Source organism: Jaculus jaculus, chromosome 19 (assembly GCF_020740685.1).
Source record: "Jaculus jaculus isolate mJacJac1 chromosome 19, mJacJac1.mat.Y.cur, whole genome shotgun sequence".
NCBI lineage: Eukaryota > Metazoa > Chordata > Mammalia > Rodentia > Dipodidae > Jaculus > Jaculus jaculus.
In genome coordinates this window covers 55,301,759-55,318,222 of record NC_059120.1, presented here as the reverse complement: position 1 = coordinate 55,318,222, position 16,464 = coordinate 55,301,759, and the positions used below count along the sequence as shown (strand labels likewise).

Genomic DNA, 16,464 nt, shown 5'->3' with positions numbered 1-16,464 from the left:
GGTGCATCTGACTTTGCAGGGTACGGGGAGTCAACCTGGGTCCTTTGACAAGCATCTTAACCATTAAGCCAATCTCTTCAGCCCTAAAAAATTTTTTTAAGACTTCAAAGAAGAGGTCTAAGGAAAAAGCAGCGTTACAAAAACATTATGAAAGAGGGCCTCTTGAGCTTGCCCTCTGAAGGTAGAGAATGCTTTCATTCCTAGCTATAAGGTACAGATTATTCTCAAACTTTAAAATCCTTTTCTGTTTAATCTATTGGAGCTAAACTTACTACACACATAAACCTGCGCTACAAATTCAGAAAAATTGTTTCTATGCATTTAGGAATGATTTTTTCCATTTTCCTCAGTTTTTCTGTTGCACCTTCCTTGCAGAGGCCTTGGCGATTCACTGTCAGCCCTGTCTCTCTCTTTGTGACCCAGGTGTGTCAGTATCGCTCCTCTCTCTACTCTGAGGTGGACGCCCACTTTCGGATGATCCATGAGGACACCCGGCATTTGCTCTGCCCTTACTGCCTGAAGGTCTTCAAAAACGGCAATGCATTCCAGCAGCATTACATGAGGCACCAGGTACATTCCTATGTCCTCATCTGTTTTAACTTTGGGGTGCTGGAGCAATTAGCTATGCAAATAATTTTGGTAAGAAAGATAATGTATTAGCAAAAATCATTCAATTTCTATTAGGTTTCATTGCAGTAGTCTGGGTGTTAAAGATTTAATGGTAAAGAAGGCAACGCTACAATAAGACATGATGATTGGTGCTAGAAAGTTGGCTTATTGGTTAAGGCGCTTGCCTGCAAAGCCAAAGGGCCCAGGTTCAATTCCCCAGGACCCACATAAGCCAGAAGCACAAGTTGGCACATGTATGTGGAGTTTGTTTACAGTGGTTAGAGGTCCTGGTGCACCCATTCTCTGCCTCTTTCTCTCTCAACTAAATAAAACTTTTTTTTTTTTTTTGGTTTTTCAAGGTAGGGTCTCACTCTGGCCCAGGCTGACCTGGAATTCACTATGGAGTCTCAGGGTGGCCTCAAACTCATGGCGCTCCTCCTACCTCTGCTTCCCGAGCGCTGGGATTAAAGGCGTGCGCCACCACGCCAGGCTTTTTCTTAAAAAGTTTTATTTATCTGTCGGGCATGGTGGCGCACGCCTTTAATCCCAGTACCTCAAAAAACCAAAAAGAAAAAAAAAAAGGCATGAAGACTGTTGTATTCAGGGTAAGCACCGGTACAGAGAAACATTCAGCAATTCTGAGAGCTCAGGCTCACTGGAAGTAGTAGTATTCAGGACTTGAAGGGTAAGTGAGATGAAATCAAACAGGAGCAGTGGACCTGTGGCACAAGTGCAGACTAAGTCTCAGGCAGGAGCTGTTCATTGTAGATTTGGACTAGAATATAAGGTAGGCCGTGGGGGATCACCTGACCCATGAAAGGAGACACCAGGAAGCCATTGCAGATTTCTAAGCCCTGTAGGGATATGTTCATATTGGGGGTGGTTGGCGTGTTCTCTTTCTGTGTGTGTGTGTGTGTGTGTGTGTGTGTGAATGTAGGCACACATGCACCTATGTGGGGTCAGGGGTGTGTCCTCACCGTTCACCTCGTTTTGAGGCAGGGTCTCTTGTTTACCACTGTATTGGCCAAGCTAGCTGGCTGCCCGGGGTTCTCCAGCCTCTTCCTAGGCATGCTGGGACTATATATAGATGCATGCCGCTGTGCCCAGTTTGATGTGGGTTCTGAAGACCTGACCTTTTACCACTGAGCCATCTCCCCAGTCCCCATATGTATGTGGGATTTTTTTTTTTTTAATTTTTTTTTTAATTTTTTGAGAGAGCAAGGCAGGCAGAGAGAGTGAGTATGGGCATGCCAGGGCCTCCTGCTGTTACAAATGAACTCAACATATATGCCCCACTTTTGTGGACCTGGCTTTATGTGGATACTGGGGAATTAAACCTAGGCTATGAGGTTTTGCAAGGAGGTGCCTTTAACTGTGGACCCAGCTCTTCAGGCCCCCCCCACACACACCATGTTTGTTTATTTTGTTTTGATTTTTTTTTTTTTTTTTTTTTTTTTTTTTTTTTTTTCTGAGGTAGGGCCTTACACTAGTCCAGGCTGACCTGGAACTCAGTGATCCTCCTACCTCTGCGTCCTGAGTGCTAGGATTGAAGGCATGCACCATCATGCCCAATTCCATATTTGTTTTTTTAATTTTATTTTTATTTCTTTATTTGCGAGGGGAAAGAATGGGCACACCAGGGCCTCTAACCACTGCAAATGAACTCCAGATTCATGTGCCACCTTGTGCATCAAGCTTTACGTGGGTCCTACAGTATACAACCCAGGTCATTTGGCTTTGTAGGCAAGTGACTTAACCACTAAGCCATCCCTCCAGTCCTCCATATGTATTTTTTAAGTTTTTATTTTTATTTATTATTTGCAAGAGAGGGGGCACACCAGGACCTTTAGCCACTGCAAACGAACTCCAGATGCATGTACCAAGGTGGGCATCTTAGCTTACATGGGTCCTAGCGAATTGAACCTGGGTCCTTTGGCTTTGTAGGCAAGTGCCTTAACTGCTAAGCCATCTCTCTCTTTTATTTATTTATTGGTTGGTTGCTTTATGGTTTTTTTGAGGTAGAGTTTTGCTTTAGCCTAGGCTGACCTAGAATTCACTATGTAGTCCCAGGCTGGCCTCAAACTCACCTCTACTTCCCAAGTGGTAGCATTAAAGGCCTGCACCATCACGCTTGGCTGTGATCATACTCATTTTATTTGGCTGGGCATGATCATGCACACCTTTAATCCCAGCACTTGGGAGGCAGAGGTAGGAGGATCACCATAGTTAAAGGCCACACTGAGACTACAGAGTGAATTCCAGGTTAGCTTGGTCTAGACTCTACCTCGAAAAACAAACAAACAAAAAAACCTTTTTTGTTTATATTCACAAGCAGGAGAGAGGGGGGGAAATGATTATGGGCTGGAGAAATGGCTTTGCGTTTAAGTCGCTTGCCTGCAAAGCCAAAGGAATCAGGTTCAATTCCTGAGGACCCAAGTCAGCCAGATACACACGGTGGCATATATATCTAGTTAGTTTTCAGCAGCTAGAAGCCCTGGTGCATCTATTCTCTTTCTGCCTCTTTTTCTCTCTCTCAAATAATTTTTTAAAAATGTTTAAATGCTATAAATGCTCACACCTGTAGTCTGAGCACGTGGGCAGCTGAGGCAGCGGGGTCACTTGAGTTACAGGCCTGCTGGAGGAGAGTGCTGGCAGATGAGAGTACGGAACGGAGAGCGAAGTGGATGCGTCTCTAGTGTGGACACCCAAGTGAGCATGTTAGTGTGAACGGGTATCTAAGCACCTCCTGCACCGACACTTCTTTACAGTCATGACTGCTGAGAGTCTACCAGAATTGTATTTCCTAAGAGGAGCCTGAAAACCATCACTTGTAACTCAGTCTAATGTTGAATCTAGAAAATCATAAATAGCCCTATTTTGATAGATTGACTCCTCAAAACAGTCTCACAGGGGGAGCTTTCTGTATGTTGATGTGTTAAGAGAAAAGGCCATGCATGATGGCGCACACCTTTAATCCCAGCACTTGAGGCAGAGGTAGGAGGATTGCTGTGAGTTCAAGGCCACCTTAAGAATACATAGTGAATTCCAGGTCAACTTGGGTTAGAGTGAGACCCTACCTCGAAAAGCAAAAAGAAAAAAAGAAAAGAAAAACTATCAAGATAGAGTCAAGTATTTGTTGGATTTTTTAAACTATTTATGTGAGAGAGAGAGAATAGGAACACCAGGACCCGTAGACACTGAAAACGAACTCTAGACGCATGTGCCACCTTGTGCATCCAGCATTACGTGGGTACTGGGGAATCAAACCTGGATCCTTCAACTTTGCGGACAAGCACCTTAGCTGCTAAGCCATCTCTCCAGCCTGTTTGTTTTTAAAGAAGAAAGTGTGATGCATGTTTGATTGTATGTGTAGATTGTCAATGTAAAGGTTACTCGCAAACTTTTTTTTTTTAAGTTATTATTGGGTTGGAAAGATGGATCAGAGGTTGCAACAACTTGCTTACAAACCTTAACAGCCCAGGTTGAGTTCCCCAGCACCGGATGTAAAGCCAAATGCATGAAGTGACACATGTGTCTAGAGTTCATTTACAGTGGCAAGAGGCCCTGGCATGCATGTGCTCTGTCTCTTTCTCTCTCTCCCCCCCTTTTTTTAAGATGTTTTTACTTTTATTTATTAGAGACAGAGAGAATGAGAAAGAGAGAATGGGCATGCCAGGGCCTGTAGCCACTGAAAACGAACTCCAGATGCATGTGCCACCTTGTGCATCTGGCTTATGTGGGACCTGGAAAACCAAACCTGGATCCTTAGGCTTTGCAGGCAAGCACCTTAACCACTAAGCAATCTCTCCAGCCCTCTTTCTCTCTTTTTGTGTGCCTCTTTCTCTGCTTCAAGTAAATGTTTTAAAATACAAAATTTACTTAAGGAATGGCATGATCCCTCTGTACAATGCAGGTGTTACCTAAGGAATGGGATGAGCCCTCTGTGCAATGTACCGTGACCTGCCTGTACCTCTTTGGTTCTAAGTATCTTTGTGATTACATAGCATCGAATGTTTCTCGCCTCAGTTCCACCTATGTGACCTGTGTAACCTGTGACTTCTTGTAGCGCCTCCCTTGTTTAACAGTATGTAACTTTGTGGTTTAACTCCCATCCTGTTTTGACTGTAAACATCATGTGGTTATTTCCAATAAAAGCTGACATGGCAAACAGTTTGGGGCTACATCTTAAGATCCTGATCTCTGGGATGCAGACCTGGTGCACCAGCTTTCTTCTTTTTCTTTCTTTTTTACCCAATTAAACTTTGCCTCGCAAATAAAATAAAATTATAGGGCTGGAGAGATGGCTTAGTGATTAAGGCTCTTGCCTGCAAAGCCAAAGGACCCAGGTTTGATTCCCCAGGACCCATGTAAGCCAAATGCACAAGATAAACTATGGAGTTCATTTGTAGTGGCTGGAGGCCCTAGCACACCCAATCAATCTCCCCCCTCCTCCTACCTCTCTCAAATAAATTAAATAAAATATTTAAAATAAAATAAAATTATAAAAGTTATTTTTGTTTTTATTTTTTCATGGCAGGGTCTTACTCTAGCCCAGGATGACCTAGAACTCACTTTGTAGCCCAGGTTGGTCTTGAACTCCATGTTCCTCTTACCTCAGCCTCCAGAGTGGTGGGATTAGAGGTGCTCACCATCATTCTGGGTTGCTTCATGGTTTTACCATGTAGCATGAGTGTGTGTGTGTGTGTGTGTGTAAAAGTCTAAAGTAGGTGGTTTAAGACTCATTTTTCTGACTTTGACTCAACTTTTCTTTGGGAGATTGGGGTGATGATTCTTTATAGTAGATATATCTGGTGGTTTTTTGTTGTTTTAATTCTGTTAAATTACCAAAAGAAAAGTGGGAAGGATACCATGACATTGATTCACTGGGAACCTGTAAGGAATTCTTATCTGCTTTCCCCCTTCAGAAGAGAAATGTTTACCACTGCAACAAGTGCCGGCTGCAGTTTCTCTTTGCCAAGGACAAAATTGAACACAAGCTTCAGCACCACAAAACCTTCCGCAAGCCCAAGCAGCTGGAAGGCTTGAAGCCAGGCACCAAGGTAGGGTCAGAAGATTCTGTACCGACCTCAGGGCAGGAACAGGGATTGAGGTGCAAGATTCTGAGGTTGGCAGTGGGCTCAAACTAACTGTTCTTCCCTGTTCTCAGGTGACAATCCGGGCTTCCCGAGGGCAGCCACGAACTGTTCCTGTGTCCTCCAGTGATACCCCTCCCGGCGCCTTGCAAGAGGCCGCACCGCTGACCTCCACAGAGCCCCTGCCTGTGTTCCTCTATCCCCCCGTCCAGCGGAACATCCAGAAGAGAGCTGTTAGGAAAATGTCAGTACCGGCTTCCAAATGCTAGGGGGCTGGGAGCTATGGGCCAGGGTCATGTCTGTCTGATAGAAATCAGAGTCTTTATTGGAGCCAGTTGACAAAGGTCCTGCAACTTGGGGGTATCTGAAACAGTAGTGACAGTTTTCTTTCTTTTTTCCCTTTGTCCAGGAGTGTCATGGGCCGGCAGACATGTCTGGAGTGCAGTTTTGAGATCCCAGACTTCCCAAATCACTTCCCTACTTACGTACACTGCTCTCTGTGTCGCTATAGCACCTGCTGCTCCCGAGCTTATGCCAACCACATGATTAAGTAAGTCACGATAAACCAGGCTCTCTGGAAGTCTACATTCTGCAAAATCACTTAATTTCTTTCCCTGCTCCTACTGTGATGTTCTCTAAACTCTTAGAGCTACTTGCCTTGTCTAGCTGGCTAGCAGGGGAAGAGGGTAAGCCCTTGGTTGTTTTCCTTTGGTGGCCTGTGCTCTAGCTCGCTAGGACCTTGCTGCTTTGGGTGTAGTCCAAGCACATGCAGCCGTTGCTGGGAGTTTGTTGGAAACGCTGATTCTCAGCCCTGCTCTCTGCCTGAATGAAAGCAGCAGCTGTAGCTCAGTCTCCGCTGTGAGAAGGGTGGCGGGCAGACGAGGTGGGGTGGAGGTTGGGTGCACGTGGATTGAAGAGGCCTCTGCTGACCGTCACTGGTTGATGATGTGGATTGAAGAGGCCTCTGCTGACCGTCACTGGTTGATGATGTGGATTGAAGAGGCCTCTGCTGACCGTCACTGGTTGATGATGTGGATTGAAGAGGCCTCTGCTTACCGTCATTGGCTGATGACCTGTAGTTCAGCTGCCAGTCTCCTGGCTCACTCACTCTTTGTCTTTCAGCAATCACGTTCCACGGAAAAGCCCCAAGTACTTGGCTTTGTTTAAAAATTCTGTGAGGTAATGAAAACTTTATTAGTATGCTATAATTGTTTAAATTATCATTTTAGCTATTTTTTTTTTCAAGATAGGGTCTCGTTCTAGTGCAGGCTGACCTGGAATTAACAGTGTAGTCTCACAGTGGCCTCAAACTCATAGTGATGCTCCTACCTCTGCCTCCCAAGTGCTGGGACTAAAGATGTGCATCACTACACCTGGCTTAGCTTTTTTAAAAAATTTATTTATTTAGAGAAAAAGAGAGAGGGGGAGGGAGGGAGGGAGGGAAAGAATGGGTGTGCCAGGACCTCTAGCCACTGCAAACGAATTCCAGATGCATGTGCCCCTTTGTGCATTTGGCTCACGTGGGTACTAGGGAATTGAACTTGGGTCTTTAGGTTTGGCAGGCTAATGCCTGAACCGCTAAGCCATCTCTCCAGCCACCTTTCAGCTATTTTGTGGGTGGTTGTGGGCACTAAGTTGAGAGGAAGAAGCAACACTGCCTCCCTGAGCCTCAAAGTTTAACTTTCCCTAATGCTCCTGCCATGTTTGTCTTAAACACTCTTGGTTCTTTCTCAGTGGAGTCAAGCTGGCCTGCACGTCATGTACCTTTGCTACCTCTGTGGGAGACGCCATGGCCAAGCATTTGGTGTTCAACCCCTCCCACAGATCCAGCAGCATCCTGCCACGGGGTAAGTGGGAGAGATGAGGAGTGTTGGAGGGGAAGGATGACAATAGAAAGGCTTGTTGTACTTTGTGAGCCCGGAGCAGCCCGCTCTGGCCTCAGCCATTCACTCTTCATAGGCCACTCCACCCTGGAGACAGCTGTGACTTGAAGCTTAGAATAACAGTGACAGGGTGGCCCATAATGAATGAATTTATGGGTAGTACACTGAAGCGCCAAGATTCTTTGAGCTAACTTTTTTGTATTGTCTCATTTTCCCCAGGACTCACCTGGATATCTCATTCAAGGTAAATGTTCTTGTTTCATGATTTAATTTCTTTCTTGCTTTTCCTGTTACTACTACCATTTAAATTCCTGGGTTTAACTGATGTTCCTCCTCCTCTCTCTGCTCCCCAACTCCACCCTGTAGGCATGGCCAAACTCGGGAACGAGTGAACGACCGGAACCTGAAGAACGCGTGCCCGCCTGTCCCCGTGCCCCCTGGCAAAGCTGCGCCCGCGTGCTCTCCGGGAGCCGAGCCCGGGGAGCCGCCGCTGCCCGCCCCGCAGCCCGCGCCCGCCTCGCCCGCCGCCTCGCCGCCCCCCGCCGCCGCCCCGCCGCCCGCCACCCCCGCCCGCCGCCGCGGCGCTGACCGACGAGGACGAGGACGCCGACGCGGACGCGGACGCTCCCGGCGAGGGCAGCCCGCTCGCCCAGGAGCCGGAGCCCGAGCCCGAGCCCGAGCCCGCGCCGGCGGGCGGCGGCGGCACCGGGCTGGGCCGCAAGGAGCAGCTGTCGGTGAAGAAGCTGCGCGTGGTGCTGTTCGCGCTGTGCTGCAACACCGAGCAGGCCGCCGAGCACTTCCGCAACCCGCAGCGGCGCATCCGGCGCTGGCTGCGCCGCTTCCAAGCCTCGCAGGCCGAGAGCCTGGAGGGCAAGTACCTGAGCCTCGAGGCCGAGGAGAAGCTGGCCGAGTGGGTGCTCACGCAGCGCGAGCAGCAGCTGCCCGTCAACGAGGAGACCTTGTTCCAGAAGGCCACCAAGATCGGACGCTCGCTGGAGGGCGGCTTCAAGATCTCCTACGAGTGGGCCGTGCGCTTCATGCTGCGGCACCACCTGGCCCCCCACGCGCGCCGCGCCGTGGCCCACACGCTGCCCAAGGACGTGGCCGAAAACGCCGGACTCTTCATCGAGTTTGTACAGCGGCAGATCCACAACCAAGACTTACCTCTGTCCATGATCGTGGCCGTCGACGAGGTCTCCTTGTTCCTGGATACGGAGGTGCTGAGCAGCGACGACCGGAAAGAGAACGCCCTGCAGACAGTGGGCACCGGAGAACCTTGGTGCGATGTGGTGCTGGCCATTCTGGCAGACGGCACTGTCCTCCCCACCCTGGTCTTCTACCGTGGACAAGTGGATCAGCCTGATAATGTGCCAGACTCGATACTGCTAGAGGCCAAGGAGAGTGGCTACAGCGACGACGAGATCATGGAGCTTTGGTCCAGCCGGGTGTGGAGGAAGCACACGGCTTGTCAGCACAGCAAAGGCATGCTGGTGATGGACTGCCACCGCACCCACTTGTCGGAAGAGGTACTGGCCATGCTCAGCGCCTCCAGCACTTTGCCTGCAGTGGTCCCTGCGGGCTGTAGCTCCAAAATCCAGCCGTTGGACGTATGCATCAAACGAACTGTTAAGAACTTCCTGCACAAAAAGTGGAAGGAGCAGGCTCGGGAAATGGCAGATACTGCATGCGATTCCGATGCCCTGCTTCAGCTGGTGCTGCTCTGGCTGAGTGAGGTGCTGGGCGTCATTGGGGACTCCCCAGAGCTAGTTCAGAGGTCCTTCCTTGTGGCTAGTGTCCTGCCGGGCCCCGATGGCAATATTAACTCACCTGCCCGCAATGCTGACATGCAGGAGGAGCTCATCGCCTGCCTAGAGGAGCAGCTGAAGCTGAGTGAACAGTCCGAGGAGCGCTCGGCGTCCACTCCGCGGCCCAGGTCATCTCCCGAAGAGACAGTTGAGCCCGAAAGCCTTCACCAGCTCTTTGAGGGGGAAAGTGAGACGGAGTCCTTCTATGGTTTTGAGGAAGCTGACCTAGATTTGATGGAAATCTGAGTGCTGGGGTTATGAGAGCCTATGAAAAAGGGGTGGGAAGGTGAGGGAGGGTAGAGGGATTTAGGGAAAAGGGGTATACCAGTGGGGTATTTGATTTATATTTTTAATTCTATGCTGCCACCACCCTGATACTGACTTATACTTTCCTGTGAATTTGTGGATTAGGAAAACCAATAGTAATCACTTCTGAGCCGAGGAGCTGGCCCATTGGTCATTCACTTTTTAAAAACAGGTTTTTGTGACCTTTTTTGTTGTTCTTGTTGTTCTTAATTTAAATCATTGTGCTTGGTATTTTTTGACAAAATCAAGAAAAAGAAAAAAAAATCCTTTGTGAACAAATGTTGAATTGCTTTGTTTCCCCTTTTACCTCAATTGTATCATAGTGCTCCTGGTTCTGTTTCGCTGTGTGGCCAGTGTCCTTGGCATGATACTATCTAATCATGTTAATGTGAGAATGTTTCTGAAGATGGAAAAGACGTGTAGCTCACAAACTGGTCTATCATATATGTGGATAACTTTTTCATTGTGGTCTTAACACTTTTATATAAAAATGAAAATGAAAAAATCCCACTGAACTCTTTCCTCTTTCCTTCCCACTCCAGAGCTGTTCATTCCTACAGCAATTCTAGATGTAAAATTGTGGCTTTAAAAGTGCATGAAATCATCCAGAATGAATAGATTTGTCTTTCACCACCCTCCCCACAACAAAAACCTGACTATTTTTTGCACTTATGAACCTTGGCCCCTTCACCATTTTCACACTATCCATCATGCTGGACAAAGGGGCACACGTGTCCTTAGCAAGAGGGACTGAAGTGACCAAAACAGTGTTAGGGTGGAAGCCATTCCCGGTTTACCTGTCTTTGCCCTGTAAACCACTCCCCCCTACCACCCCTGGGGAATCCCTGCCTGACTGAACGTACTGTTAGCGGACAGCGCGTCTGCTCACATTTCAGGGCTCACTGGGCAGATGTGACCATGTGAACTCGCTTACGTGTGGCTTTCGTGGTTTCTCAATGCTTCAAGAGGTAAACTGATATGAAGAGAGTGTGGGGTACACACAAAGAAAAACACACGAATCTTTTATTTTTCACTGCCAGCTTCAAGGAAAAATATTTACACTGCATGAGGGATTTTTTTCAAAGAAAACTAAGTACCCATGGTTGTAGACAAAGCGCACAGTACCACAGAGAAAGGGCGAGAACTCGGTCTGCTCTCCCTCGGCTCTACCCCTCACTCCTGTCCATCCTGCAGCTCCCGGCCATGGTTCGCTCCTGTGAGCCAAGGAAGCAGCCTGCTCAAGCTTGTAAATGGTCTTTAACACATGCAGAAGCAGAGCATTTAGTCAAATGAAAGGAAATGCACTTAGGAACTCTTTTTAGGTGTTTGATGGGCTTTCACAAAACAGGCTGTGACATGTGCTGCTCCTCATTTCCCTGCCCCCCGCACACTAGAAAGTAGACCTGGAGCAGCAGCCCCTCCCAGAGCAGCTGCGCCAGCTTGAACCCATGGCTTCCGGAAACAGCTAAGGATCCACCTGGGCTTCTCTTCCCCACATTTTTACCCAATGCCATTTTATTAACTGGACTTTTCAGGTCAACCTCTGCCTTTGATAAAGTTGGAAAACTGTGGCGGTCACTTCTGTATGCGACCTAACCTCCCTCTGATCTCTGCCGCAGCCACGGCTTAGCAGAGCTGGTCCTTGCCCTCTGCACACTGACTTCTTGTGGGTAACTTTTAAGGATCATGGCAACAGTGGATCAGCTGGGTTTTGACAAGGAAGTTGTCTTTGTGGACTGCCTGCATGGCTTAGTAATAGAAAGAAGTTTTCGGGGTTTTTTTATATATATATAATTGAGTTTAATCAATAAACGTATTTATTGACAACTTTGTGTTGAGACTGAGTATGTCATAGTTTCCAGGTGGAAGCTCATGGTTTTCTTTGCATCAACCTATCAGTTGCTGCACAATCTTTCTCAAAAAGGCTTGGAAAAGCCAGGTGTGGTAGTGCAGGCCTTTCAGAACTCAGGAGGTGCTGCCATAAATTCAAGGCCACCCTGAGACTACACAGTGAATTCCAAGTCAGCCTGAGCTAGACTGAGATCCTACCTCAAAATAAATAAATAAATAAACAAACAAATAAATAAATAAAATGGCTTGGAGAGGATCACCTAGGGTGTTCATTTTAAACGTGAAGTTAACTCATTCCAGGGATGGAACACAGCTCATTTTGAGCTGAATTCCCACAGCTTCACTTAGGGGTTTTCTACTGAACATGTGGAACACTTCTAGTTTTCTGACTGTTAGAATTCTACCTCTGCCTCCCTCAGTGCTGGGATTAAAGGTGTGTGCTACCACACCTGGCTGTGTATGTGCGTGTGATGTGTTTCCGCCCCCCCCCCCCCCAGTAGCAACTAAACTTATCTCAATAGGACTGGGGAGACGGCTTGGCAGTTGAAGGTACTTGCCTGCAAAGCCTGACAATCTAGGTTCAAATCCCCAGCACCACACAAAGCCAGATGCACAATATGGCACATGTATCTGGAGCTCATCTGCAGTGGCAGGAGGCCCTGGCATGCTCATTCTCTCTTTTTCTCCATGCAAATAAACACTATTTTAAAAAAGAAACGTCATGAAGGTGGAGGAATAAGGCGCCTTGAGCTTGTCCTCTGCTCACACACGCAATGGCACATGCACACCCATACACACAAATTTAAAAAAAAAAAGCAAACACTTTGAAATATTTGATTTATTTTACAAAAATCTACCTTTGAACCAGTGAAGTTCAGATTTAGAAGGGGTCAACTTCCTCTGGACAATGCATCTGTTTTTCACTCAAAGCCACTAAAAGGGAAAAGAAAAGGCTGTTGTTTTTTTTTTTTTTTCTAATTCATTTATTCATAGAGAGTGACAGTGAGAGAGGCAGATACAGAGGGAGAAAGAATGGGCATACCAAGGCCTCTAGCCACTGCAAACAAACACCATACACATGTGATACTTTTGTATCTGTCTTTACATGTGTACTGGGTCTTTTGGCTTTACAGGCAAGCACCTTAACTGCTAAGCCATCTCTCTGGGCGAAAATTAAAAAACAAAAAGGTGAGCCAAGCATGGTGGCACATGCCTTTAATCCCAGCACTCAGGAGGCAGACACAGGAGTCTTGCTGTGAGTTGGAGGTCACACTGAGACTACATAGTGAAGTCCAGGTCAATCTGAGCTAGACTGAGACCCTAACTCAAAAAAACAAATAAAAGCTGGGTGTGGTGGTGCACGCCTTTAATCCCAACACTTGGGAGGCAGAAGTAGAAGGATCACAGTGAGTTCAAGGCCACTCTGAGACTACAGAGTGAATTCCAAATCAGCCTGAGCTACAGCGAGACCCTGCCTCAAAAATAAATAAATAAATAAAAATAGTGATACATAAAGGGACTAATTTCTGAAAGAGGTTCTGTCCTCTAACAGAAACCCTCTCTACCTAGAGCATGAACTTTTGCTTGGGTACTCCAGAAACGCTCAGCCTGAGCAAGCCAAGGAGGGTCCCAGCCACCTTTCTTTTTAACCATATTTTCAATTACCTGATCATGTGGGCAATATCCCAGTTGGTCTCTGCGGACAATGGTCCCTCTATTTCAACACCTTTTTCAGTTACAGTGGCAATTTGGAACTGAAAGAAAACAAACATGGAGTGAAAATGAAGGAAACCCCTGGGTGAAAAATGTCTACCCTCAAAGGAAGGACAACCTTAGGCGGGGCCCGGAGAAAAGGTCAGAGGTCCTCCCTGAATCTGAAAATCGGGAGTCACAGAAGTGAGACGATCTAATCTGTTCCTTGAACAAGGGACCGAGGGGTTGCAAGTGCCCACAGCCTAACAGTTGGGGCTGGCCCCAGGCCGTCTCACCCGGTTGTAGGAGCGGGCGTCTCGGTAGTACAGTACTCGCATGCAGCGCTCCACGAGCTCCCGGGCCTCAGCCTGGCTCAGCAGTGGCTTCTTCTCCAGCACTTCTCGAAGCAGAGGCTAGAGAGATGGGCGGCAAAGGAGACAGCAAGCTGGCTGAGTGGCAGCCTGTCTGTCCCTAACCCACAGAGTAAGCAAGAAGCAAAATGGGTTAAAACATCTACCTATTGCTGCTCCAGAAGAAAGTGCTTACTAAAACCCTGTTTGTTTGCTTGGTGTTTTTCTTTTGTTGATTGGTATTGTTTTGAGACCGGGTCTTGCTTGTGAACTCACAGTCCTCCTGCCTCAGCCACCCATGTGCTACATGACAGGCAGTCATCACCGTGCCAGCTCGAAGAGGAGGAGAGTCCCAGGGCATCCCACTCAGCACATCCAAGTCTATTGATTCCCTCCTACCCACCACACCTCGTCCCTGGAAGGTTGAGGGTTGACACATTCTCCACACACAGAGACAACCACAGGTCCCAGGCTGTCTCATCAAAATTCCAGGGGGAAGAAAAGCAGATCATCACTACCTGCCATTTCTTTTCTTTCCCCACCTCCAGCTCCACTACGTACCTGAGCCAAGTATGCACCATAGCCAGTGGCCAGTGAAGGGGCTTCGTAAGCTACACCAAGCATGTCCACATAACCAAGGAAACTAAAGAGGATACAACAGATCAAAGAAAAGAGCTCACTTAATTTTACATTGATTAGCTGGGGAAAAAAAAAGCAACCACGGGCTTTGAGTTGAAAGGATTCCCCAGGATTGAAAAGACTGCATATACAAGTAGAAGGCTCAAGGAAACAAGTTACAAAACCAACCTTTCTCCATCACTGTAGCCTCCAATGACCATGGTGTTCCACAGAGGGTTCATCTTGGAGCGGCGGCTGTACATAGCCCTTGTCAACCATGAATGGATAGCTTTAGGGCTATAGCTGTGTCCATCTCCCAACAGCTCCTCATCGATCCTTAAGAGCAATTGATTATGAAGTAAGGGTGAGAACCGATGTCGACAATCTCCAACCATCCCCAAAATCCACCCCACTGAAAGCCAAAAACTAGGGCTCGAGAGACTGCTTAGTGGCTAAGACGCTTGCCTGTGAAGCCTAAGGACCCGGGTTCTACTCCCCAGGACCCACGTAAGCCAGATGCACAAGGTAGTGCATACTTCTGGAATTCCTTTGCAGCGGCCAGAGGCCCCTGGCGTGCCCATTCTCTCTCGTTCAGCAGTTAAGCAGTTTACCAGCAAAGCCTAAGGACCCAGGTTCAATTTCCCAGCGCCCACATGAGCCAGATGCACAAGGCAGTGCATGCATCTGGAGTTTGTTTGCAGTGGCTGGAGCCCTGGCCGCACCCATTCTCACTGCCTCGCCCTCTCCCACTCTCTCTCCACTTGCAAATCTTGTAATAAAATATTTTTTTTTAAAAAAAAGAAAGAATTCCTCGAGACACTGTAGCCTCGGCACAAGGATGACTTACACCATCTGGCCGAGGACCTGCTTCAAATACTGGAAGTCGGCGTAGTCTCCGGAAGCACCCAGCATGGTGCTGTCGTTGACTCTCATGATGCGAGAGATGTTGCGGAAACGAGCCAGGGAGCCGTAGGAGCCCAGCATGTCTGCGGCTATCACCACCCCGCCGTCGAACTTCACGCCGAGCACCGAGGTCCCGGTCACCATCGGGTTCCTGCAGAGAGACAGAGACAGTGGGGGGGAGGGGGCTCCCGGGCGCCGGCCGCCCCGCGGTCCAGGCCCGGCCCGCGCCGCCCCACGACCCGAGGACTCACTGGGTCCGCGTGATCGGAGCCCCGCACGGCGCGGACGCCGGCTCCCCGAGGGAAGCGGCAGCGTCCGGGACGCGGTAGAACCGTCCCGGGAACGGGCCCCCGGCCCAGTGCCCGGCCCGCGACTTCACAAACGCTTCCATCTTAGTCACGGCAGCCCCGAGCCGGGGAATCTTGAGCGCTTGCGCCACCGGAAGCGGAAGTGGGCCTTCGGTGCTACAGTATCGTCTTCCGGCGAGCCCTTTCCGGTCGGTGAGGCCGAGTCCTAAGACGTCATCGTCCACAGGAACCACCGAGCCCTGCAGTTGGAAGTGCTTATCGCAGTGCAGTTGTTTGACCAGATTTAACTATTCTTAGACTTCTTTTTGTTGTTGTTGTTGTTTGTTTTTTGTTTTTCTCACTCTTAGCCCAGTCTGACCTGGAATTCACTCTGTAGTCTCAGGGTGGCCTCGAACTCATGGCGATCCTCCTACCTCTGCCTCCCTAGGGCTGGGACTAAAGGCGTGTGCCACCACGCCCGGCTCTTAGATTTGTTGTTGTTGTTTGTTTCGAGGTAGGGTCTCACTCTAGCCCAGGCTGGCCTAGAACTCACTCTGTAGGCCCAGGATGGCTTTGAACTCATGGCTATACCAGGTCTACCTCCCCTGAGTCCTCACATGAAAGGCGTGAGCCACTACGCCCAGATTTCCAATTCTTTTTTCTTTTAACTTATTTATTGGCAAGGGTGGGGAGAGAGAATGAATTAAGTGCTCACCACGGCCTCCAGCCATACTGCATACAAACTCCAGATGCATGTGCCACTTTGTGCATCTGACTTTATGTGGGTGCCAGGGAACCGAACACGTCCATCAGGCTTTGCAAGCAAGTTCCTTTAATCACGGAGCCATCTCTCTTAACCCCTGCCCACTTCTTAAACAGCAGAAAAATTCCAATGTGGCTGTAAATTTCAGGGGTCTCCTCAATGTGACTCCAGCCAGAATGACACGCAGGAGATGTAGTGGTTTTCTTTTTTTTAATCACCATACAAAACAAGGGGTTTGTTTCCGTACACATACGCCATTATACTTTGTTATTGGCTTTGGTTTTTGTTGTTGTTTTAAAATTTT

At 48.3% G+C, this 16,464-nt stretch overlaps 2 protein-coding genes across 2 annotated transcripts in view; one reads left to right on the top strand and one right to left on the bottom strand.

Moving 5' to 3' along the window:
• Positions 1 to 11,523, top strand: part of Pogz (pogo transposable element derived with ZNF domain) — a 67,971-nt gene extending 56,448 nt beyond the window's left edge. Inside the window, exons 12-20 of the mRNA XM_045137994.1 lie at positions 424 to 570; positions 5,535 to 5,669; positions 5,777 to 5,946; positions 6,112 to 6,252; positions 6,825 to 6,881; positions 7,437 to 7,549; positions 7,805 to 7,829; positions 7,952 to 8,132; positions 8,182 to 11,523. Of these exons, the coding sequence (XP_044993929.1) occupies positions 424 to 570; positions 5,535 to 5,669; positions 5,777 to 5,946; positions 6,112 to 6,252; positions 6,825 to 6,881; positions 7,437 to 7,549; positions 7,805 to 7,829; positions 7,952 to 8,132; positions 8,182 to 9,636 (2,424 nt within the window). The 3' untranslated portion in view covers positions 9,637 to 11,523. The remainder of the gene's footprint in view (positions 1 to 423; positions 571 to 5,534; positions 5,670 to 5,776; positions 5,947 to 6,111; positions 6,253 to 6,824; positions 6,882 to 7,436; positions 7,550 to 7,804; positions 7,830 to 7,951; positions 8,133 to 8,181) is intronic.
• Positions 11,524 to 12,367: 844 nt separating this feature from the next.
• On the bottom strand, positions 12,368 to 15,519 carry Psmb4 (proteasome 20S subunit beta 4). The gene is made up of 7 exons (XM_004667153.2): positions 15,362 to 15,519; positions 15,055 to 15,261; positions 14,397 to 14,543; positions 14,151 to 14,232; positions 13,536 to 13,652; positions 13,213 to 13,301; positions 12,368 to 12,480 (listed from the first exon to the last, which is right to left on the bottom strand). The coding sequence occupies exons 1-7, from the start codon at positions 15,499 to 15,501 to the stop codon at positions 12,468 to 12,470; spliced, it is 795 nt and encodes a 264-aa protein (XP_004667210.2). The 5' UTR covers positions 15,502 to 15,519; the 3' UTR covers positions 12,368 to 12,467.
• Between the last annotated feature and the right edge of the window lie 945 nt (positions 15,520 to 16,464).